This window comes from Populus euphratica, unplaced genomic scaffold (assembly GCF_000495115.2).
Source record: "Populus euphratica unplaced genomic scaffold, PopEup_1.0 scaffold404.1, whole genome shotgun sequence".
Lineage (NCBI taxonomy): Eukaryota > Viridiplantae > Streptophyta > Magnoliopsida > Malpighiales > Salicaceae > Populus > Populus euphratica.
Window position 1 is genome coordinate 131,466 of NW_011500292.1, and position 25,675 is coordinate 157,140.

General features: G+C 29.5%; 2 protein-coding genes across 3 annotated transcripts; one reads left to right on the forward strand and one right to left on the reverse strand.

Moving 5' to 3' along the window:
* Positions 1 to 5,162: 5,162 nt before the first annotated feature.
* LOC105113275 (uncharacterized) lies at positions 5,163 to 9,412 on the forward strand. 2 transcript variants are annotated; one of them, XM_011009379.1, is made up of 5 exons: positions 5,164 to 5,541; positions 6,229 to 6,340; positions 8,471 to 8,530; positions 8,891 to 8,977; positions 9,012 to 9,412. In XM_011009379.1, exons 1-5 carry the CDS (start codon positions 5,417 to 5,419, stop codon positions 9,012 to 9,014), a joined length of 387 nt encoding a protein of 128 aa, XP_011007681.1. In that variant the 5' UTR covers positions 5,164 to 5,416; the 3' UTR covers positions 9,015 to 9,412. The 2 variants fall into 2 exon arrangements, with proteins under 2 accessions (XP_011007680.1, XP_011007681.1); XM_011009378.1 differs by having other exon boundaries at positions 5,163 to 5,541; positions 8,891 to 9,412.
* A 5,901-nt stretch (positions 9,413 to 15,313) lies between these two features.
* Positions 15,314 to 18,520, reverse strand: LOC105113276 (CASP-like protein 5A1). The gene is made up of 3 exons (XM_011009380.1): positions 17,870 to 18,520; positions 17,586 to 17,718; positions 15,314 to 15,745 (listed from the first exon to the last, which is right to left on the reverse strand). The coding sequence occupies exons 1-3, from the start codon at positions 18,085 to 18,087 to the stop codon at positions 15,554 to 15,556; spliced, it is 543 nt and encodes a 180-aa protein (XP_011007682.1). The 5' UTR covers positions 18,088 to 18,520; the 3' UTR covers positions 15,314 to 15,553.
* Between the last annotated feature and the right edge of the window lie 7,155 nt (positions 18,521 to 25,675).

The following is a 25,675-nucleotide window of genomic DNA, read 5'->3' on the forward strand; positions in this document are numbered from 1 at the left end:
TATTACTATTACTATTACTATTCTTGTTATTGTTATTGTTATTATTTATAATTTATACAATTAACCTCCTTATGATTTGACCCCAATCTTGTCAGGTTATTTATTACTTCGACACTCCTGCACTTGGGAGAAAACATCAATATTTTGTTCGTATCAAAAAACAACAAAGTTTGTTTTGATATTCTTTGGATGAGATTATTTTGGTCTAATGATCCAAGTTTAATAGATTAACTTGAGTTGAGTTATTTTTTTAGTTAAATTTTATTTTTAATTTTATTATTCAATATTTGATTGATTTGGAGTTGGGTTTAATATATTTTTTTATCTGCTTTTAATATAATTATCAAGGTCTCATGACTTTGGTATGAATTTAATAGGTTAATGTGAGTTAAGAAATAATTTAATACGTTATTGTTTCAATATTTTAAAAAAAATATTATCTTAATTTTTTTGTATTGAAACTATATGTTTACAGGTCATCTAAGTTGCCTTTGAATATGTCAAGCCGACAAAGTTCATATCATGTCAATCCTTATAGAGTTAAAAACAATTATGCTAAAAAACATATTAACAACATATGGATATTTTTTGTTAAAAAAAACCTTAATATGATATTATATACAACATAGTACGGGTAATAATCTAGTGATCTTGAACATGTTATCTCCAATATATTAACAAATTCATTTAACTATATAAGGCTTGATTGTAATCAATTTCTTTTATGGAGTGGATTACTAGATTAATCTATATGAATTATTTTATATAAAATAATATCATTGTAGTTTATTTAAAAATAACTTTTTGAATTTAATGTAGTCAAGTTTCATTTAGGTTTGATTATTTAAAAAATTATTATGAAAATTCACTTGTACAGAATTGGATGACTTAACAAGCTAAACTAATCAAATGTGAATGAAACTATTAAAAAGGACATCAATCTTTTAATCGTGTCAGCAGCATCACTCACTAAATTATTAAAAAGTTAATTAGTTGGGTTTAGATAAGGTATTGAATAACATAATGTATTTAATCTTCTTAAGGAAAGCCCAAGGTAAACACCTTTATTAGCATTACTTGACTTTACTAAAACTTTTGAGATTGAGTGTAATACCTCAAGAATAGTTATTGAAGTTTTTTATTTTTTAAATGCAAAAGAAGTGGTAATTGCCTATTTAGTGAAAAGCTTAATAGAGCAGGATTGAATTATCAAATTTACAATAAAGAACATTCTACATTAGCGAGAGCTTTAGAGACTTGACAACATTATTTATGGATGAAAGATTTTGTCATGCATTCGAATCATAAGTCTTTAAAGCATCTAAAATGAAAAGGTAAGCTGAATAAGATGCATAATATGTGGGTTGAATTTATTAAAACCTTTTTATATATTATTAAGTATAGGCATGGAAAGGATAACATAATTGTTAATGCATTATATGACAAGTATTCTCTTGTTTCTACTTTGAATTCAAATTATTAGGATTTGAGTACGTGAAAGATTTGTATGCCAATGATAATGATTTTGTTGATGTGCATGATGCTTATGAAAATTATAAAAAAATTATAAACTTGATAGTTATTTGTTTAAGAGAATAAATTATTTGTGCGTGATATTTTTATATGAGAATTGAATGTTTGTGAAGCTCATAAAGGTGGTTTAATGGGACACTTTGGTGTTAAAAAGATTTTAGATGTTTTGTATGAACACTTTTGTTAGCCTATAATGTAATGTGATATAAAAATAATGTATGGTAGATGTATTGCATATAGATAAGCCAAGTCTAAGGTCTTACCACATGGTTTGTATGCTTCTTTGCATGTACCTAAGGAACCTTGAGTAAATATTTCCATGGGTTTTATTTTAGGTTTATCTAGGTTAGACAGGGGAAGATATTAAATTTTTATGGTTGTTGATAGGTTTTCTAAGATGTTGCATTTCATATTATGTTATAAAACTGATGATGCAATAATATTGCTGATTTATTCTTTGAGAGATGGTATGACTTCATGGTGATCCTATGAGCATTATTTTTTATCATGATATTAAGTTTCTTAGCTACTTTTATAAGGTTTTTTTATCATGATATCATAATATTATTGTTTTTTACTACTTGTCATCCACAATAAGAAAAGTTAGGAATTAAATTATTGTTTTTTACTACTTGTCATCCACAAATTGATGGTCAAATAAAAATAGTAAATGAGACTTTATTATATATTGAGAGGATTGTTTTTTACTGCTTTATTATATATTGTCATTCAAAAGAATCTAAAAAAATAAGAGGATCGTTTACCATTTATTGAGTTTGCATATAATACAACTATGTATTCAACTATTGATCATTCACCATTAAAGATTGTTTATAAGTTTAATATGCTAACTCTTTTAGATTTGATTTCTTTACTTGTTGATGTAGGGATTAGTCTTGATAGCAAAGAAGAAACATAATTGGTAAAAGCATTCTATGATAATGTTTAGCAACGTATAAAAAAAAGAATGAACAATATACATATAAAGCTAACATAGGGCTTGGACATGTTATTTTCAAACAAATGATTAGGTTTAAGTGTATATAAGAAATAAAAGATTTATAGCCTATATGAGATCTAAGTTGAAGCCTATAAGAGATTATCCATTCCAAGTTCTTGAAAAGATCAATAACAATGCCTATAAAATAGATTTTTTCATATGAGTATGGTGTTAGTGCTACTTTTAATATTTCTAATCTTTTTTTTGTTTTATTTAAGTGACAATTTAATGTCAAATTCTTTTTAAAAGAGATGAAATGATGAAAATTAACTAGCTATACCAAAACATCTATTAGAGGTGTCAACTGAGTCAATTACGAGGTGTCAATTGGATCAATTATGAGGTCAAGGTTCAATAAACTTAAAGAGGCATTTAATGGGTTAACTTAAAATAATTGGACCAAGGCAAGCTTTAAGACTTGTACAAGTGATGATTAGGTCTTAATTAATTTGATCTATGTAAATAAAGGGGCTGATCTATGGGCTCGAGGCATACAACAATTCAAGTAGCAATAGGGAGAGACAATAACATATGTTTCCATGCAAATGGTGAATTCTACATAATACTAGAAAAACTTATTTAAGGGGACATATAGGTTGTATAAAAGAGGGGAACTAATTGTCAAGTTGTTTCCTTATTTATTTGGGAATCAAAGCTAGCATGAACAAAAAGAATAGGTCGACAGTAGCAACTATTAGTTTCCAACGGACAAATTTGGTTACATACCTCCTTATACAAGAGTTAAATTAGACAATTGTGTTTTTTTCCGGCAAACAAACTGAGGCAACATTAGGTTGCCAATTATCATTAATTTAGCATCATTGGTTTATTATTTTTGGAATTGGGTGTTATTTATTTTACATACTTTGAGTTAGTTTTATATTGTCATCCTATTAGTCCATTAGGGTTTGATTACTTGTAAACTATAAATACTATTTTTTAGGGTTAGACAAGAGAGATTTTTTATTTTCTAACATATTGAGTGTTTGAGTAAGGTTTTCTTATATTTTTGGTTCTTCATTGAACTTTTCTTGAATTTATCAAATATTAACTATCTTTGTAATTCATTCAGTTTATGATTCATTATAATTATAGATTTGATATTTCTTTCATCCAATAAATTTAATGCTTTTGTTTAAGTTATCATTGTGTTGGGTTTTATTTTTAATCTGATTTTAACTTTCTTGGGTTATTTATTTCTTGCATGTGGGTTCAAGGGTTTTTACCCTCCTGGTTCACATCATTTATGCAATGAAGTCCCTATTTAATTCTTTTAGATCTAAAATTATAATCTCAAGTATTAATTACACCATAGTACTCAATTCATAAAGCTTATTTATAATTAATTTATATTTAATTAATCATTTGAATTTAATTTTTCATCAATAATTCTTAATATATGTGACCTATTATGTTCTTAATAAGTTGATCTAAATATAAATTATAATTATAATTAAAACATAATTAAATAAATTAAACAATTTAATTTACATAATTATAATTAAAATATAATTAAATAAATTAAACAATTTAATTTATTATCAATTCAATAAATTGATTAATTTATCTTTGAATATTAAGTACAACATCTAGAAACATGTCATGATTTTTCAAATATTAAAAAAATTATATGTAATTTGACTTAGTATTTTAGTGATTAGTTTCTTAATATAACTATTATCTCTCATTTGAAATGCTTAAATTTAGATAATTAAGTATAAAATATGACTTCTATGTCAAATCATATTTATTCTCAATATAATAATCTTTGAATAAGATTTAAAATCCTTTTTAAAACTCGTTCTACCTTGCCCAAGAATTATATAATCAAATATTATTTGAGAACATATAAAATATTTTTTAAATTATCTAAGGTGATGAATCCTTTATTAATAAGTCAAATACCTTCATATAGTTTATATTTTACCCAATTATGTCCATCTGTTACCTTCAATAAATGCCATGTGTAGTCAGGATTAAAATATAGTATTTTCTATATAAAATAATTGGGTGATGTTAAATATAAAGATCACTTTACAAATGCTACATGAGTTTTTCCATATATGTAAGTAATATTTCTATACAAAATCCTTATATAAGTCAATTTAATGTATTTATCATTTAATAAATACCTACATATTAATTTCAGGTATTCCTTATACATTAACTTATAAGAATAACTGTTTTATTTCATAGAGAAAAGAAAATAATATGTTTAGTTTTAACAAATATGATTAATATCCAATCTTAATAAAGAATTGACAAAGAATAATAACCAGATTTTTATTAATTAGAGTAAATATATGACTTTTCCAATCAATAATATGTCATACTTATACAATAATAAAAAAAAAAATTATTTTCACTAACCTTGTTATAAATACAAATTTCATTATATGTTTTTTTATGAAATTAAATTGTTTAATTGTTTCATCAAAACATATATTCTAACTCTCAAAGCAAAATGACAAAAACCTATAGCAAATGGAAAAATCCAAAAAAAAAGTTTGTACGAGGACAAACCTATAAAAAAAATAGGAGTAAAGGGACAAAATATGGAAAAATCCAAAAAAAAAAAAAGTTTGTACGAGGACAAACCCATAAAAAAAATAGGAGTAAAGGGACAAAATTTGACATTAACCCGATTGGAAAATGCGAAGACCGCAAGTAGACGCAAAGTGAGAGAATCCAAACCCGCCTGGCTTGTGTAAAGTAAAGGCCATTTCGGTAAGGGAAGGAGGTGAGGTTTGTTTTTTTCTTTGTTCGGTTTTGCTGGTGGGGAGAGAGAGAGAGAGAGAGAGGGAACAAGCAAAGCAATTTAGAGAGAAGAACAAATTCAAACCCCAGTCCCTTTGCAAACTTTGTACTGAGTAGTGACAAAGAATGGCAGGTGAAAGGAAGAGGATATTGGTGGGTCTTATGGTGGCAATGATTCTGGGAATTGCAGTATATTTCAGGCTTTGGACAATTGACTACGCTATCTCCTCTGATGACACTGAATTGATAAGGTTTCTTTCGTTTGTTTTAATAACCAAAATGCATGCTTTTGTTGTTGGTAGGCATGGTTTTTGAAAGAAAATTAGTGGGTCTTCTTCCTTTTCGTAATGTATACAGTGTTTTTGAGAATCCAGTGATGTTAATTTACACAATTTTTTTTCCATTCGCAAATAGCTTTCCGTTGGGTTTACAAATTTCAATCCCATTAACGTGATTATGCTATAATTAGAGATTCAGTTAAGTAGATCCATTGTATGATTATGTTATGTTGAGATAAACAATCCTTTTACTAATTATGCTTCTGTGAGTCCACATTGCATCGAAAACCCTATTTTCTATACAACCTGAGTTAAATAATGACGCAATTGAGATTCGATCTGAACTCAGTCCATGCAATGAAAGAGCATCAGGTTCACCAGCCTATAAGCTATATTTTACAATGTTTGCTTCTTTTCTAGTGCACGTTAAAACCTAATTTTGTTCAAATCAAAGTCGACATTGATTCTGAAAGCAAGCTGAATAAATTTCTGTATTCGTTTCCCCAGTTGAACAATCAAATGTCTTCGATATTACATCCGTTATAGAATGTTGATTGGAGTAATTCTTATGCTTAGCACTTTCCATTTAGCGAAGGCACTTGTTTTACTATCATCCAACTTCTTAACTCCATGGTGTTTCTACACATTGGAAATTTGTAGAAGACAGTTTGATCTTGCCAATAGGGAAGCATTGGATGAATCTGCAGAGTGGAGGATGAAATATGATGAAGAGGTAGAGAGATCTGCCAAGTGTGATAAGCACTTGATAGAGGTGTGCATACATCTCTTTCTCTTAATCTGTTTGTTATTCTTGGCGGTATTACACACTTCAAGTCTTCAACTCTACCTTGTTGGGAATGCCAGTTTTGCTGCTACAAGGGATATGTATTTTTATATTCTGCCCTACTCAAATAATCCAAGTCCAGTCCTTTTGCACTGATACTTACCATTTTGCTGCCTTTAACCATGGGAAGGGGAAAAAAACTTCCAGTTTTAATAAATCTTGTAATTGCATTTTGGTGCCGCTAAAATGTTAATGATGTTTTCTGATTCTTGAATCTGCCTCTTGCTTGATAGTTGGACTCCTTAATCATTCTCACCTTGAATTTAGTCAATTCTTGAGTTTTGAACTGTACCTTCCAGTAGATTTTCTGATGTTAAAAGGTCTTATGTTTTGAGTTGGCAAGAACATGTATGTCTTTTAATTGCTAATTTTGCAATGCCATGATTTTTCAATTGGAAATCAAGTCGATAAGATTATATATGAAGACTGAGGAGGCCAGTGTGATTTGAACAGAAGTGATACATGGAAGATCTAATAAACACACAGCACAATTATTATTATTATTATTATTATTATTATTATTATTATTATTATTATTATTATTATTATTATTATTATTATTATTATTATTATTATTATTATTATTATTATTATTATTATTATTATTATTATTATTATTATTATTATTATTATTATTATTATTATTATTATTATTATTATTATTATTATTATTATTATTATTATTATTATTATTATTATTATTATTATTATTATTATTATTATTATTATTATTATTATTATTATTATTATTATTATTATTATTATTATTATTATTATTATTATTATTATTATTATTATTATTATTATTATTATTATTATTATTATTATTATTATTATTATTATTATTATTATTATTATTATTATTATTATTATTATTATTATTATTATTATTATTATTATTATTATTATTATTATTATTATTATTATTATTATTATTATTATTATTATTATTATTATTATTATTATTATTATTATTATTATTATTATTATTATTATTATTATTATTATTATTATTATTATTATTATTATTATTATTATTATTATTATTATTATATGAGCTAATATACAAACAGCATTTAAAAATTTGTGCTCTTGGATGAGCTTTTGTGTAACAGCTGTACATCTGGGTTTGAATGCTATCTTTGAGCATTTCTGCACACGAAATGGACAATGCATTTTTCTAACTAGATGATTTAGCCAGTCTAATTATGTAATTACTCCTGCACTTTCTACAAATGTTGGAGTATATCTTAAGAATAACTCTGAGGAAAATATCCTCATTAGAATTTCATTATCTTTGAATGTTATCTATATTTCTGCTGGCAAATGCCTGGTTTCAACATTGCTATGTGTGTGGTGTGCATGTCATTAAGAGGAAATGTCCTTTCTAAATCATTGTGTGGATAGGCACCCCCATTGTCAGCTCATAGAATTGTCAATACTAAGGCATTGACTTGCTCAATGACTAATTATTTACTTCTACTTAATGGCTAAGTAGTGAAAGAATCTCCCTAGTATCACTAGTCTTTGAACATTTGTCATTTCTACTTTATGTATCAAAACTCGAGGATGTTATAAATCTTCAGTTTAAACCATCCTTGTTCCAACTTCCAACTTCATTCTTTCTTTCTTTTAGCCTTTGTTTGCAAGTATATTATTGGAATCAATTCGTATCCATTACCCTATACTCATTATTATCATTATCGATGGTGATGGTCAGTGGTGATGTGCAACCACTAATTGACAACTACTGGTTTCATGACAACTGCCAGTCACTTGTGATTGGTAGTCACTGTTAACAACCATTAATTAGTTGGCAATGAGCTCCTACTGGTACTGCTGATTGCTTTTTTAGAAATAAATGTGGAAAGTGTGTTAACAGACATGTTGCCATTTCTTGAGAAATGAAAGCTAAAATGGAAAAAAAGGGGGGGGGGATTTGTGTTTATTTTGTAAAAGAACAGAACAGAACAAAACAAACTGGAGTGATAATTCAAACGGGATCATGATTATTTTGTCAATTTTTCTCTTAAATGTTTCTTGCATCTTGTGGCACAGATAAAGCAGAAAGTGGAGGATGCTGCAAGTATTAACCAACAATTGGTAATGCTACAGAAGGTGACTCTCAAACATCAAACATCTTGCTGCATAGTGTCTTATATTTTCGATTGTTTCTTCTGATATTCATATTTTTCTGGTTGAAATATTATTTTATACGTTTTCTGGAATTTCACTTTCAATAATAAATGAACTCCAGAAGTAAAAGTAGCTTGGTTGTGGTTTTTGCAGACATAGTTTTGCTTGAATATAAAATGTAATGTAACTAAAAAGCCACCATGTTCATATTTTTATTCTGTTTCTGGATTATTGACCCTGTTGATTAAGGAAGACCTTGAAATTCTATTGTTTTTTGCTATCAGTTGAAGTTCATTTGGAGTTTGTATTTGTGTTTTTTCTGACACTTTCTCACATTACCAGGAAAACATGGCCCTGGTTGGAAGGATGGAAGTCTTAAAAAGAGAGCTGGAGGCTACAAAGTTGAAGTGTCGCTCAAAAATAGACAGTTGACTTGACCTGAATCCCGACTTGCCATCATATGTAAAGTAAGTGCCTCTAATTTGTTTAGAGAACTCAAATCCTGTGAGATTGCGGTTTCTGACGAGTCCAACAAAGGGAAAGGATATTTGAATGCGTTTCAGTGTTTCTACCCATAACCATGTACATTGCATACAAGATATCCGCTTTGTAGTTAAGAGAATGTTGAAGGAATTGTGCTAGTCAGAACATATTTCATGTTCATCTCCTCGCCCATTTTATAGACTTCACGAAGGGAAACAGGGATTTATTACCTTTTGCTGCTCCATTCTCAATAATGTAAATTTACTCGTGGAAGAAATCCACATCTGTAGATTTTCTCAATTCTCAAATTGCCTAGGAAGAATTGGTCTTGCATGTTACAAGTGCTTCATATTGGAATATTTTTGTTCTCCTTGTGTTCAACCATTGGCAATTTGGCTTTTTAGAAGTCATGAAGGCATAAGATGAATTTCTTGATGGAATGTCCTGGCCATAGAGTGATGAGAGAGATTGAGACAATGGCCGCTTTGTGTTAGGTTGTAATGAGGTCGAGTTGATAGCATCATGGCTAACAAAACATGGTCTGTTTACCATCTGATCGACTTCAAGCTGAACTTGATGTTAATGCCGAGCTGGCAAACGAAAAGAAAATAAAAATTTAGAGGGTAGAAATTTTAGTACGGTCAGCTATTTTTCTGGAAAATGCTGAAATTTCGCTAAATATTATTTTAATATTAACTTAAGTTTTCAACATAATTTTCAATTAAATACATTACATCTTAACACTCTCTAATCTCTAAAAAAAAAAAAATCAAATTGAATCTGAAAGCCTTCCCTAGGCCTTTTTTTTTTTAATATTAAGATTGATTTTTTTATGGTCACAATATTGTGTTTCAATTTTCTCTCTTCTCGCCCTTTTCTGGCAGCATTTTGCCACCCTCTCGACATCAACAGATTGAATTATGAATAAAAAGTTGAAGTGTAGGATCAAAAAGTAAAATCTCTAAAGCATTAGGGATCAAATATGCTAAAATTAAAATTTTAGGGACCAAACTGAAGTTTTGTACTTTTTTAAACAATGAAAATGAAAAAAAAAAAAAAAGCTTCATTTTCTTTCTTTTTTTTAAAAAAAAACCATCCGTTTCTGATTTTTAAGTACTAAAAGCTAAAATCAAAAGTCAATTGCAATTTCTAGCCCTTTAACACCATGCGAAGGTTTTTTCTATTTTTTTAATCTATAATAGAGACAAAAACATATATGTCTAGGAGATCACATTTATTAATGGGGCTGTGTTTAAAATTTTTCTTAGATACGTTGGGGAGGTAAAGCATCTTTCAACACTACACAGAATTATCAATGTCTGAGAGATTAAATTTACCATTGAGGTTGCTAGGTCTAGGTGAGAGATTAGATTTACCATTGAGGTTGCTAGGTCTAGGTGAGAGATTAGATTTACCATTGAGGTTGCTAGGTCTAGGTTAAAGTTGTTAAAAGTATTTTTTTTTTACAAGATATAAAAATATAATGTAAAGTCAGATAATAAAACCATAAGTGAAATTTTTTAACTAATCATATATTAATAATTTTAGCTAAAAAATTAAGTTATATTAAGGTTTGATAAAAAAAAAGTCAAAATCATTATAATCAATGAGTGATTTAGATAAAATAAGAAAGATAGATAATATGAATAAAGAAATTAATAAAATAAAGAAATAAAATCTCTCAAAACAAAATTTTTCAATAGAGAAAAAATTATTGAATAGTAAAAAGTATACAAAAATCTGTGACAATTTAGTTGTTTACAATATACCTTTTAAGCTAATTAACATAAATTAGTAATTAACTAATATCAATTCAACAATAATATAAATCCCTAAAAAATATCTAATGTGCTAGGAAAAAAAACAAATTTAAAATAATTATTCAACATTAAATAAATAAATAAAATAGGATAATAAAAATAAAATCATAATGTCAAATTTCTTATGTATAATCTAAATCTCTAATTTTCACACATTCTTGACAGATTTTAGTCTTGATTTCAAATATGTTGTTTTTTCTTGTTTGGATGAATTACTAGGCCTACCATATATGGTTGAAAATCTTAAAATATCTTGCTTTCAACCCAAGTTGAATTGCAGCAAAATTTCACTTGTAGCTCCAAATGTCTCAAATAATACACGAAGGTCTAATTTGTTAAATTTGACAAGGTTTATTTAGTAACTTTGACCCTAAAAAATAATATGTTTTCAAATTCTATTTGACCTGAAAATTTACTGCAATATAGTTTTATGTATCTAATATTTTTCTCAAAAATTGATTCGATGTATAGTTTAATAGATATATTCGATCTTGCAAAATTGGTTAGCAGATATTTTAAGGTCAAATTTAAACTTGACTTGGTTCATATTATAAATTAAATAAACTCATAAAATTAAATTAAATTTATCTATTTTATTAATTTTGCATGAGTAAAGTTTAATTTTTATTTATTTTTGAGTTTTTAATTTAATTTTATATATTAAATATATATTCACTCAAAAAATAATATAATTTCATATGATTTTAACATCAATGAATTGGGTGTTTGAAGTTTCAACTATCAAGCTCAGTATATCAAATATCGTTTGCCTTGACCCGTAATATGCTATACAATAGATGTGTTGCATTCAACCAAACAAGACATTTTTTTTGTCTTGAAATTCTTAAAATCCATGGGATGTTTCGCTGGAGACGAGGGAGATGGTGAATACGAGGTGGTTGTGGTGGCTAGATGGTGATGGTTGATTAGTACTTAAAAGTGCATTTTTATCATGGTTTTATATCATCATTTTGCACTTGAAGTATCAATAACTCCTTAACTAAAATATGTTTTATAATAATGTATCTAATAATATAAGATACCTATAATTTATGGTAAATATCTATTTTTAATGCAGGCCTATCACATAAATGAAAGGATTGATTGATGACTTGAAGAACTTAAATTGCAAGGATAAAGAGATGACCAAACTTAGAAAAGAGATGTCGGTGCAATCCAAACCGGAACACTGTTCGGTAAATGGGTCATATCTGGAGCTATATATCTCAGATTTAGGTCAAATTTATATGGATGGAAAGGTAAGACATAGGCCTACAACTTTCATATGGAGCCCAAGATCTAAAAAGGCCATTATCAAGTCCAAATTGTAGCAACAACAAAGAAGCCCGAATCTGTCTTCCAGCCCGAGCACTGTTCGGTATTTTGGCCATATCTAGAGTTCTAGAAGTCCAAATGTACTCAATGATAATGTTGTAATTTTATCATTTTAACTCTGCAGTGACTCTTTAGACATTAATTTTGTGGGTTTCTTTTTCTTTCCTTTTTTATCCTGTTCGAATCCATGGATTTATCATCAGCCGACCAGGAAGAAGAGATGATACTTTGCACAAGGCCTTGTTTGGCTACAGCTCCGGCATGATGCATGGATCAACAAAGTAGTTATTAGACTCCTCTTTGGAAAATTTTAATAACTTCGGAATTATGAAAATCCCAATTAACGGATATGTTAGTACTTTCAAAGACGCTGCAAATGTTCGTCAATAAGCAAGCTGGGATTTGAAACGGACGTGTCTAAGCTGGGAAATGAAATCTCTCTCAAGGGAGCAAGGGAAGGAGAGTCTTTTGTGTTTATATTGTGCATTACAGAACTCTACAGGAATACAGTTAATGTACACAGTGATAGATTTTGAGTTACTGAATAAATACAAAGGTACCAAACTCAATCTATAATATGCAGTTATGAAGGTGAAGGACTTCTATCTTTAGGTCATGGCTTCCTACCCTTTCCCCTAGGCTAAGCTTGCCTCTGGTAGGGAACCTCTGCCGTCTGTCTCGGGCATTCCAGAAATAAAAATCCCTTGACTTTGTATGTTCTCGTCTCTTTCTTTAGCATTCCCATACAAAAGGTAGAATTATGAGCCCAAACCAAAGATATTGTTTTTAAACTAGAATATAATATTATATGTTTCTAAGAAGGGAACTAGCCCAGGAATTATCAGGTTCAAGGAAAAAACTTTGATGTTTGGAGGCTGCCCGAGCCAGAAGCTAAGGGTGAAGCACGATTAATTGCTAGGAGAAACAAAACTTCGCTGCTTAGAATTTGTCTGTTCCTTGTTTCATCATGTTTCCTCAAAATCCCATTTAAGATTCACATGAAATTGTAACTCATGATTGAATAGATTAGCAACTTTTACACGGAACCCACATTAAATTAACGACAAATCTACCTTACCGGGAGAATTCTTGTTGGGTTCTTAACTAACATACATATAATAGATGATTATACGGTATAAAAATAAATATATATTTGAAATAAATATAGAGTTATTTAAGAATTTAATACTTGAAATTTTTATTTTTTTTAACTTTGAATAATTCTTTAAAAACTTAGTTATTGCAAACAACGAACCATTTAATTATCTAATCTTGGTAATCCACACAAACCCTATGAATCCCTATTTAGGATAAAGAAATTGCTATGTTTAGAATACTAGCTCTAATTCTGTATTTTTATAGTTTTTTTTTTCTAATAAATAAAAACTATAAAAAATAAGAGACATAACTTATTATTTATAGAAAAATCTGAAAAATCCTATTTATCAAAAAATTTAAAAACCTTATAAATTAATAAAATATCAATTTATCCCCTGAATAATATTCATATATTAATTAAGGATAATTTTAAAAATTATTTCAATAGAGTCCTTGATTGTTCTAAGTCTAGAAATATAATCCTTATATTAATTATATTCTAGTTATTAATTTCTAAAATATATTTTAATCAAATCATACTTAATTAAATTATCTCAATTTAATTTCTGACTAATAGTTCTTAAAGTATATGACCCATTAGATTCCTAATATATTGGCCCAAATATAAATTCTAATTCTTATTAAATAGAATTAAATAAATAATTAATTTATATTTTAAGTTCAGGTATATCATCTAAGAACGTGTCATGATCTTTTAAATATTAGAAAAGTGATTAGTGGTTTAACTTATTATTTCAGTGACCGAATTCTCAGCATGATTAATATCTTTTTTCATCAATAATATTTTAATTTTATATTAAAGTATGTAGTAGATCTGTCATTTTAAATTATGTTTATTCTCTATATAATAGTCATTGATATAGATCTGTCATTTTAAATTATGTTTATTATCTACGTAATAGTCATTGATTGTTTGAATAAGATTATTTTTAAATCTCGTTTCACATTGACCAATAATTTCTCAATCAATAGTATTTAAAAACAAATAAAACATTATTCTTAATTCACCTAGAGTGATGAATCATCTCCTAGTCAATCAAATACCTTTAAATAATTCATGTTATTCCAAATGTATGCCCTTTTGTTATCTCGATTAAAATAACATGTAACAGGATCAAAGCATAATATTCTCTATATAAGATGACTTAGTGATCTTAAGTCTAAGAATTACTTACACAACCGTTACATTAGTCTTTTCATAGATATAAATGATCTCTCTATATGGAATTCTTGTGCGAGTCAATTTAGTATACATATCTTATGACAAGCATTTACATATTACTTCTATTTATCCCTTATATCTCAGTTTATGAAAACAACTGCTTCCTTTCATTAAAAAAAAATGATATAACATGTATCGGTATGCACGACTTTAATAAATATTCAGCATTGAAGAGAGTATTAACTAAAAACATTTTAGAAACAATACTTTGATACAATAAGAATCTCATAATTATAATAATTTTATCATTTTCTTTGTAAAGCATTTTTATCCTATGAACTTTATCTTTACTCTAAATTCATTAATCTAATATTATATCAAAAATAAAAATAAATTATGCATATATATATATATATATATATATGCATAGTATAACCAACAAAATAACTATAGATCATATTAAACTAACAATTCTAACATAGCATCAATTGCCATCAACCTCTCTTTGACATACTGATTGATCACACAAAAACATTTGGGTTTTGTCTAACTAAATGACCTGAACTTCTGGTTTCATCATCCGAGAAACTAAAACAAGCATTTGTGTTGTTTAAAGAACTATTCAGATGAGTGAGGATTATGTAAGTTATTTCTGAATTTCTGAGAGACAGTACAACGGTACACACAAAAACATTTGGGTTTTGTCTAACTAAATGACCTGAACTTCTGGTTTCGTCATCCGAGAAACTAAAACAAGCATTTGTGTTGTTTAAAGAACTATTCAGATGAGTGAGGATTATGTAAGTTATTTCTGAATTTCTGAGAGACAGTACAACAGTAATCACGTACTCAAGCTGTGTTGTAAAATTTGCAAGATAGAATTCATGAATATTGTCTGAAATTTCCAGCTAATATGTTTCTTACAATATAAGAAATATGTTGTAATGTTTGAAAAATTGAAACCACTCGAGCAGCTATAGGAAAATTTATCCATATACAAGTTGGAATCGAAATCTCTAGAGCATCATACAAGAAAAAGAGTGCAACAGAAGAACTCTGTTACTCTAGACTCTACTTACAAATTTCTTATTGGGAAGCCAGGGACCAGAAGTTCAAGAGAAAGGATGGCATAATGGCAAAACAGCTGATATAAGCCATAGCAGTAGCAGTTTGAAATCTAGCACAGTGGTTCATAGAACATTTATCAAGATCATTGTCAATGAGAACTGTGATGCCAGCAGCTGCACATGCAGCAGCATAAGTAAGGGTGGATATGATCTGCACTCGAAGGAAACCCATTTTCATGAAGTGAGTGGCAGATGGATGTGAAGCAAGTGTAAGCAAACTAGATGCAAGTAACTAAATTTTCAATCCTGAGAGGAGATGATGCATTGATGATCCAGAAAGCAAAATCAATATTGATTAAATCATCTCAGTTCATATTCAAACAAGGCACACGATTTACAAAAGTTCAGAGTAGAAACAATTAGGAAAATAACTTTACCATTCCTTGTTTTTCGATCTGATTCTTAAATAAGTTACTGAACTTCCCATTTCAGTTTTAATTCCTCCAATTGTACGCTTCTCTTCTACAGATCCTGTCACATCTTTTAGACAATTCTTCTTTGGCCTTTCCCCTTATTTCTCTTCAACATCATAATTTATATTTTTATTATTCCATCATCAACATATTGATCATCAATGACACTATAGATTCACACAAACACATGTGAATATTATCAAGACATGCATCGAAAGACTTGTTTGAATTAGAGACTACCACTGATGCTGTTTAGCCAAGACAAACAGATGACTGAAGCGCTCAGAGAGAAATTTAAAAAGAGTCAGAGATGATACCAGATCACCAAATCTAATACAATGATTGTCGGAATCATAAGGGCTTGCATTTCTTAATATAAATAAAATATAGAACACTTTGAGGAGTATTAAAACCACTGTTGTTACAAAAAGCACTGTCTAGACACTCCAAATCCCAAAGACTACTACACTAAATGAATTAAATCTCAAATCTCAAGCAATCCGCAGGCATCTTTGAGTGTTTCTTGTGAAGAGAAAATCCAAATATATATATATATATCAAGAAAACACTTGGATCTCAGATGCTAGAATTTTGTGTGGTGGAGAGTGATTATGGTAGACTCGCACACATGTTGGTTGCTTGGAAAGATGTGTTCTGTGAACCAAGATTGTTGGCTGTGTATATTAAGGAGGATGGGAGAGGCATTTTCATCAACAAAAAGAACAGTTTCATTAAGCTTAACAAAACACAAACATAAACAGCCCTTTGTAGATGTATATGTGAGAAAAGTAAAATCCAAAGTTCATATGATAACAGTATGCACCTCAAACATCTTTCCCCAAAATGATCTAGCTAAGGGGTCATTGCCTTAAAATAGAAAAAACAAGACTGTATTATCTCTCTCAAGTCTCAAGAAATCATGAACAGTAAAAAGGTCACACAAGATTGACTATGAACTGCAAATAAGTCTCGTAGAATAAGCCTGCCAATTTATGGTCAGAGTTTCAAGAGGAAGTGTAACTAATGAGAACAATCAAGCAATAATTATAGTCGAGAATCACACAAGATTGACTATGACTAACTACTCCTTTTCTTCCCTTTGCTTGAAATACAACTCGACTTCGATGAATCAATAAAGCAATAATTATAGTCGAAGGAATTTCATGCCTTGGTAATCATAAGATATGATCAAAACATGCATAATTTGGATTGTATGAAATCACTGTGCCAAGATCAAGCCATCATTCAGTCGGAGGAAATTATACACTGCTTAACTAAGAACCGATAGATATACAGAGGCTTGAGATTAGAATTATATCCGGTTAAACAAAATAACTGTTGGAAAGCAAACCAACATTAAACTGGTTTATACTAGAAATGTCACCATATCAATACATAACCCAGATGCTCATTTAAAATGTGGTCATCTCATCATCAACTTCAGAGTAATCCCACAATGATCATCCATTAGCATCAATCCCAAGACGTAATTTATTAGTTTATTCACATAACATACATAAAGAGGTAACGCAAACTCATATTGTGCTGTTTAATTCATAAGGAAAAATCTTATCTTACCCCATCTCCAATGGTAAACAGACGAAAAATGAATTGTTTTCGCAAGCTCCGTCTCACCAAAAGGGCATAAATATCAACAATAGCCATGGACAGACTCCATAGGATTTGCACACTGACAGCACCAACAAGGTAACTGATGCAACAAAATATTCATGTCAAATTAACTCTACATTTCGCTTATTTCAAGCAATTTCGCTCAATTTTAGATGTAGGAAATCAATTCTGCCCGTTATTCTATTAAAACTGAAGAAAAGGATAAAAGGGTACTTTTCAAAAAAGATTACCGAAAGGCAGTGACAGAACGGAAATCAGAGGTGGTGGCCATGACACAGATAGAAACAAGACCAAACGCGAACTGGGTTAGTCTCAGAGAGAGGCTACCACGGGTTCCGGGCATCCCTTGAACGTCCTTCATTCTCACTCTGATCAACGCATTCTGTGGGCCATCTGTCAATGGTGGGGCCTCCACTGGATGCACCGTTGGCCTGCTCACACTACTCATCTTATTTTTTTTACAAATAATTACTCGATCATTTCTTTATATACACTATAACTTTTTTTAGAAAAAAAAAAAACGAAATTGGGTTCAATTGTTTGTTGAAAGAAGATTTTAATCTCTTGTGTTTTCGAAAAAACAAATGGATATTTTGATTGAGAAGGGAATGAGAGTGGGAGTGATGAGGTTTTTGGGAGTTTTCTTTTCTTTTGACGGGGAGGAGACTGGAAAGAGTTGATTTGACTGTAGATTGCCCGTTCTCAATCCAATGTCCAGCTGCTGTTTCGAGGTTACCTTTGCATCTGGACCGTTAATGATAATGATAATAAGATTACGTGGACAGACTTTGACGGCGAATCGTCGGGGCTAGCCTAGTGCTGGAAGGGAGATGACAGGATGACCTTTTCTGTTGCATTAAGAAAAACAACAGAAACTTGCACTCACCGTTATTACTCATTCGTAGTCGAATGGTTCATGCCTTCACATGGGTTGGGTTGGGTTAGGTTTGCTAAAAACTCTTCTTTTCTTTCTTTCTTCTCTTTTCTTTCTTTTCTTTTGCAAAAATAACCTTCTTAAGGTTATTTTAAATCAAAATATGAATAATTCACTGCCAAAACAACTACAATACCTACAAAATAATTTTGTTACGAATCCAGCGACTATATAAAATCTCAGTTAGTTTAGATTAGAAATTGAAGCCTCATTAAATTGCTTTTCAATTATTGTACATGTATTGCGTTATGGTAATGATTCTCCTAAAATTCATAGTATGGTGTAGAAGAAAAAAAACAGCATAATAAATTTTTATCATTTATGAGTGGAAAGAAAAAATAGAAATCACCACCTAATATTTTGATTATTATAAACTTTAATTGGTCTTAAAGATGCACAAGAACTCATTACGTAAAGGTAATGTATTAGCACTTATAATACACTTTATCTAAAGTAAGTTGTATTATTTAATTATCTGAAATAACCTAAGATATTTTCGTGTTTCTAATTGTTAGTCTGTCTAAAAATTTTAAAAAAAAATTCTTAAAAAAGATACCCTTATCTTATCAGATAAAAACCTAATCATTCTATTATCAAATAAAAAAAAAACTATCTTTTATTTAATATTATAAATATGTCTTATATATAAGTTCATAATCTCAGATACTAAAAGAAAACAAAATATTTTTTTTTATATTTTTAAAATATGGACTTACTTTTTATGGCTTTAATAAACTGATTATTAAAGCTCAAGATGTATGCTAATACATACTTTTTTTAAAAACAATTGTATGAAAATATGATTTGCATACTAATACATACTTATTTTTTACATTTGTTTTGTTGTTTTATTATGTATTTTTTTGCAACATTTCAGAGAAAATCAGATATTTTAATATCAGATTGTTGGCATTGGTCCGACACAGAAACAATGGAAAAGAAGAAGAGGAAGGAGAAGGAAGGCTAATTTGGTAGTGGCTCATGTTAGTGATGGGGAGGCAGCGACTAGGAAGAACGGTGTTGGTTCATGGTGGTATTGAGGCTAATGGCGAAAGAAATAGAGAGAGAGAGGCTGTTTTTCTTCTCTTTTTCTATGTTTTGTTTTCTTTTGTTGTGTTTCCTTTTCTTTTCTTTCTTGTTCCTCTTTGTTTTTTTTTTCTAATTTTCTTGTATGTTTTCCCTCATTTTTCCTTTCTTTTTCTTTCTTTCTTTTCCTTTATTTTTTTTTTCTTCTCATTTTTTTCTCTTTTGTTTTATTCTTTTTTCCTTTGCTCTTTGTTTTTTCTCTCTTGTTTTTCCTTTCTTTTTCTTTCTCTATTTTCCCCTATTTTTTACTTTCTTTTGTTTCGTTCTTTTTTCCTCTACTCTTTATTTTTTTTCTTTCTTTCTTTTTTCATCCTTTTGTCTGTTTTTTGATCCCTCCTCACCTCCTACTAAGGGGATATTTATAAGAGGCAAATGAGAGAGAGGGTTATCATACCCCTATCCAATCACACCAAAAGGGTAGGGTGGTTGGGCGGCCATTGAGTAGCTGCCTCAGGGTTGCCTATAGGGCTTATCCCCTTTATTTTTCATTATAGTGATAGGCCATGAGAGGATTGTGGGTTGTGTAAAGTTTTTGGGTATTTAAGGGGGGGAGAGAGAGAGAGAGAAAGAGAAAGGGACCTCTGCAAAGGAGGGGAAAGAGAGAGAGAAAGGGACCTCTGCAAAGGAGGGGAAGAAAACATTTTTCCCCTGCCTACAACGTGACCAGGAGAAAAAGATGGCAAATAGTGCCATTAAAACACAATCGTTTTGAGCTCTCTTTTTTTATATATATAACAATGAACAAAACAATGTTGTTTTGTATAAAACATGTCATTTCATTTAAAAGAAAATGGTGTCAAAAAGTCTTTGTTTCCAAATCAATCCTTAATTTTTTATTTGTTTAATTAAGTCCTTAATTAAGTTTTTTTTATTAAATATAAGAAATTATATAGATCAAAAAACATAGTTGAAGACTAGCAAGACATATGTACAGGCATATACAAACCAGTGAAAGGGAACAAACTCCTTTAAATAGAGGAAACATACTTCCTGAAACAAAGAAACCTAAACTAGCTAGCTAAGATAACCAGCAGGTAAGAACCATCACAATGGAGAAATTCGCTAGCAACCTGCATCTAGCAACACCTGATTACTTGAGAACAACCCAAAAAAACCAGCAAAATCAGCCATCAACAGAGGCTCTGACTAAAACAGAGCAACCAACCCAAAAACAAAAACACAATTAGAGACCAACTAGAATCAAATCAGCAACAATAGAACCAAGAATAGCAATAGAATCCAGTAGCACTTAATGACTGGAAATGAGGCCAAAGAGCACCAACAACTACAAGTACAAAGCAGGCATAGAAAAACCTACAAAGCAAACCACCAAGCAAACTGTGATAGGAAAAACATCAAAACAAAACAGTTGTTCTGCATCTAAAACACAGAGCATTAGCAACAGCAACAGCAACAGCAACAGCAAATAGTTGTTCTGCATCTAAAACACAGAGCATCAGCAACAGCAACAGCAAAAGCAAAAGAAGCTGCCACCAATAGAGAAGACTGCACGAGAACAAACTGGCAGGACAGTTGCAATAGGAAGTATGCAACAAAGTTCCTCCAAAACAAAATATTGCCCTAAATGAAGCAAGCATGGGAACTGCATAAAAGAAAACACAAGATCAACAAATCTACAATATGAACAAGCAATACAAGATAGATAATGAGAAAGAAAGGGAACACCCTCCCAAACAGAACATGAAACAAATCATCAATTCAATTGTATCCCTATCAAATTCAAATGTCAACCCTAAAATTTGCTATCCTTTTCACTTTGATCCTTGATTTTGAATTTGTGCATTTTGACAATCAATTGATCAATAAGCTTCTACTTTTTTTAATTTGGCCCCTGATTTGGTTAATTTTAGCCTCTATATTCATATGTTTTTTTTTTTCAGTTTAGTCCTTGATTTTAGATTTATTTTTAATCAAGTCCGTAATTTCCCATCAAACTTTAATATTTATGTAATTAAGCTCTTGATTTGATCAAGTTAACTCTTAAACATTATAATTCAATCCCTAAACTTTAATTTCTTTAAATTAAAGTCTAAATTGACTTAAAAAAATAATTTTTATTGCAATTAAACCCTCCATATATTCAATTAGACCTTCAATAAAATCTAATTAGGTCTTTAAACATCCAATTTTGAATTTCTCTTTCTTAGATTGATTTCTTTTTTCCAATAGGGCCTTCATGATTTAAAAATATACTGTTAAATTTCAAACTTTATATTTTTCAATCTCCTTAACCAATCTTTGACAATTTTCTAACTGCCCTAGTGTCCTTTTCTCACTAATATATTTTTTTTTATTTTCTTTCGATAATTTTTTATATTTTCTCTATTTCTCTCTCTTTTCGTGCGGGGACCTCCAAAAATGATTAACAACATTTATTATAAAGAAATTTTTAGAGTTGAAGAAGAAGAAAATGATCTCTTGTATTGGGGTTTTATAGATCTATATAGGCATATTCCAAGTAGGGGCAAAGTGATCCATATGCTTTCCATTTACAATTTTGAAATACTTGGATACTATAAACCATTGCACCACCATCTTGATTATGTAGGCTTTGCTTAATTAAAAACAATTAGTAAACTAATGTCTAAGGTGATATGTGTTTAAAAGGCATAACTACATGTGTTGAGCTAAAATAAACAAACTGGGGGGAGTATTGGCCCATCAAAGCCCCACTAGACCCAAGTTGAGAGCTATTTAAGTCTAGTTTAGCCTATTTTTAGTAAAAAACAAAAATCCCTACCATAAGCTACTTATTAAAACATATGATAAACTATTCTAAACTCGCGAAATCACCACCATTTTAGCTTTTATTCATTTCAATTACCTTTGTAATATTATATACCATTGTCTGGAAGGGGGGTTCAAAGACTCTTTTAGGATTTTTCTACCGTTAATACTTTATTTTTTCATTCATTAGAATCTTGTAAGTTTAAATAACCATTTTTATTTTATTTTTTTTTAGTATGAAGAACTTAGCTAGAATTACAACAAGATTCATGGTTACTTGAGTGTGGAAACCTGAAATTTATTGATAAGCTTGACTAAGATTACAACAAGATTCATTTTAATTGTTTCATTCACCAACTCATCTCTCCCTAATAATATCCCACCAAGTCTGAGATTTATTTGATAATAATTGGATAGCATAGCATATACATAACCCTACTAGTACAATTATATAATCAATAAATCATTCCACCCTCCACAACTAGCACCTAACGATCTCAACATCCTCCTCTCCTGAAAATGGTTCACAACTCAATTCTCTTAAACTCTTCACCTAGTGTACCAATACAACCACACTAACTTTAGAAACTACATCAAATGATTCTAGCATCCCCGTCATTAGTTCTCAAAGAATTAAAGTCTAATATGCAGGGTTAGGATACAGTGGGGGTGCTTTTGTAGGCACCTCCAGTGGTGGTCTTCCCAACTGCTCCTCTCTAACTAGTACCTCAAGCTGCGGTATCTAGGTCTGTACTAATATTGTGTCATCTTAGAGTCCTATGACTCCCCCTGCTCAACTTGTATTAGTACAACAAGTGCATGAGAAGTGGTGTTTGCTAAAGGGTCATCATGATCAATCCTAGTTCCCTGCCTAGTATGCACCTCCTGCATACGTTTAACATTAAACATTCAACAATGTTTGTGTAAGTCTATTGAATTAAAACTAGTGCTCTGATACCAATTGTAACATTCTCGTATAATTTTATCATTCAATATTTAAATATAAAACCTATATATATTTCAAGGAATTATTTTTTTACAATATAAATGTCAATTTTGATTAAATAAAAATTTTGGTAGAGTTTTCCCTATAAATTGATATACCAAGATATCGACTTTTTCAATTTTCATTCTTCATGTTAGATTATGCATTCTCAATTCTGATTTAACCATCCTGGATCGTGTCCCATATAACTTCATCCATAATTGTCTATTACCTTAACAATTCAATGACATATTTCAAACATAAATTGAAACATAACTAAATATTTGAATCTAATATTATTACACATTATAACATTACATGTCTTAAACTACTATACTACTAGTTCTAATTATATAACCAAAAGATTAGGACATGTCTTTTACAATTTCCAATCTCTAATATTCCGGTCGGGACTGTGATGAACCTGTAAATAAATATTTAATTATTTAAATTAAATTACAATATTCAATGTGTACCTTTTTTATTAATTTGTACAATTTTCAATAATGTATTTGGCAATTCAATTAATGTCATTACTTCGGTAATCCCTCTTAGTTACCTATCAAACCGGCAATCCATCAGATTGTCATTTATTCGGCAACCCCTCATAATTACCAATAATTTCAGCAATCCATCCAATTGTTATTAATCTAATAACCTCTCATAGTTTTCAATAATTCCTATCCTTTCCTTTCTATATATCTGTGTGTGTGTGTGTGTGTGTGTGTGAGAGAGAGAGAGAGAGAGAGATACACATCTAACAATCACATACTCTAAAGTTATAATTATAAACATAACTTTTAAAATTTAAATAAGATGAAAGACATTTACCTCCGGCTCATGATGATACGACTTTTCTAGATTGAGCTCTTATCCCAGCAACCTCCTTTATAACAATAGAATTTTGCACTCATTATACCTTATCTATAAGCCCCATATGTCTAATTTCAAGGCACAATAAATCTTTTTTTATAAAATCATCTCATCAAATAATCTAAATACTTACCAACCACATGTCTCAAAATACCAAATATTCCATTTCATTATCAATCCACATACACTATTCTATCACAATTCTAGTAAATTTCAAAACATAATCAACATGTTTATGTTAACAAAATCAACATGATTTCGTTAGATATTGATGTAAATTTTTTATAGTTAGTGCATCATTTATCTTACGCTAATTCACTCACAATGTCTTTATATACCATTTATATAAAATGTTTTTCTATTTTCCACCTACCATGACTGACCCCTTTTTCCTTTTAAAACCATAATTTCCACTTCAATCTTTGTTTCTTGACTTTCACATGTATACATTAAAAAACACATTAGTTCAATAAACCCTTAATTTCTTCTTTCATGGCTTACCATGCCCAATCAAACACAAGCATGATTTTTTGTCAAATTTTGTTATAATTTGATTAGTTTCGTAACTATATACAAATCCTATATACAAATCAAGAATTCTAATTCAAACTAATTTTTCAAAAATCCTAAGTCATTATAATGAAATCACAAGAACAACTTGAAAATTTCAACTTAATTTATCTACTTCTCATCTAATCTTGTTAAAATTAATGGAGAATGCCTTACCATGTATTTGTATAAATTTTAAATGTGTTCTAAAAGGATTCCTAGAATTCCCTTCCTTTTCCCCTTTTATGGTTGACCCTCCCTCTTCCTGTCTATACCTTATCTTGCTTGATTTCTTTTTAATTTAGTGTTTAGCAAACTACATTTCTACTAATCTTCAAGCTTTTCTTTTAAGTTTTCACTTTTTTCCAAAGTTTTCCTTTGTATTTTCTAAAGTTCTCTCTTCATATTTATTTCTACGGTGGTCGGCCAAGCATCTGCACATAAACACACACATCACAATTTGTTAAATTCCCTTTATGTCCCACTTTTGAACCTTTAATTTTTCAAGGTAAATTGTTTTTTGTTCAAAAAGTTTGTTTTCACCAAAAATTGACCACTTAAATTCAAAATTCATTCAACTCTATTTCCATGTTTTTCTTTTCTATTAATTTATTTTTATTTGGATCTTATTTGCAATCTAGACTTTTTCATTATTATTTTTAGATATTTTTTGACATTCTCTTTTTTAAAAATCCTTTCACATCAATTTTATTTTAAAAAAATTATCGATATTCATTCTCACGTGGTAGATATTTGATTAGTACTTAAAAGTGCATTTTTATCAAGGTTTTATGTCATCATTTTGCACTTGAAGTATCAATAACTCCTTAACTAAAGCATGTTTTATAATAATATATCTAA

Coding starts and splice junctions, on each gene's coding strand:
- LOC105113275 (XM_011009378.1), top strand. CDS start 5,417: ATGGCAGGTGAAAGGAAGAGGATATTGGTGGGTCTTATGGTGGCAATG. Junction 6,341..8,470: donor GTGATAAGCACTTGATAGAG/GTGTGCATACAT, acceptor CTTGTGGCACAG/ATAAAGCAGAAAGTGGAGGA. Junction 8,531..8,890: donor AATTGGTAATGCTACAGAAG/GTGACTCTCAAA, acceptor TCACATTACCAG/GAAAACATGGCCCTGGTTGG.
- LOC105113276 (XM_011009380.1), bottom strand. CDS start 18,087: ATGAGTAGTGTGAGCAGGCCAACGGTGCATCCAGTGGAGGCCCCACCA. Junction 17,719..17,869: donor CGTTCTGTCACTGCCTTTCG/GTAATCTTTTTT, acceptor TTGTTGCATCAG/TTACCTTGTTGGTGCTGTCA. Junction 15,746..17,585: donor TGTTTACCATTGGAGATGGG/GTAAGATAAGAT, acceptor CTTCGAGTGCAG/ATCATATCCACCCTTACTTA.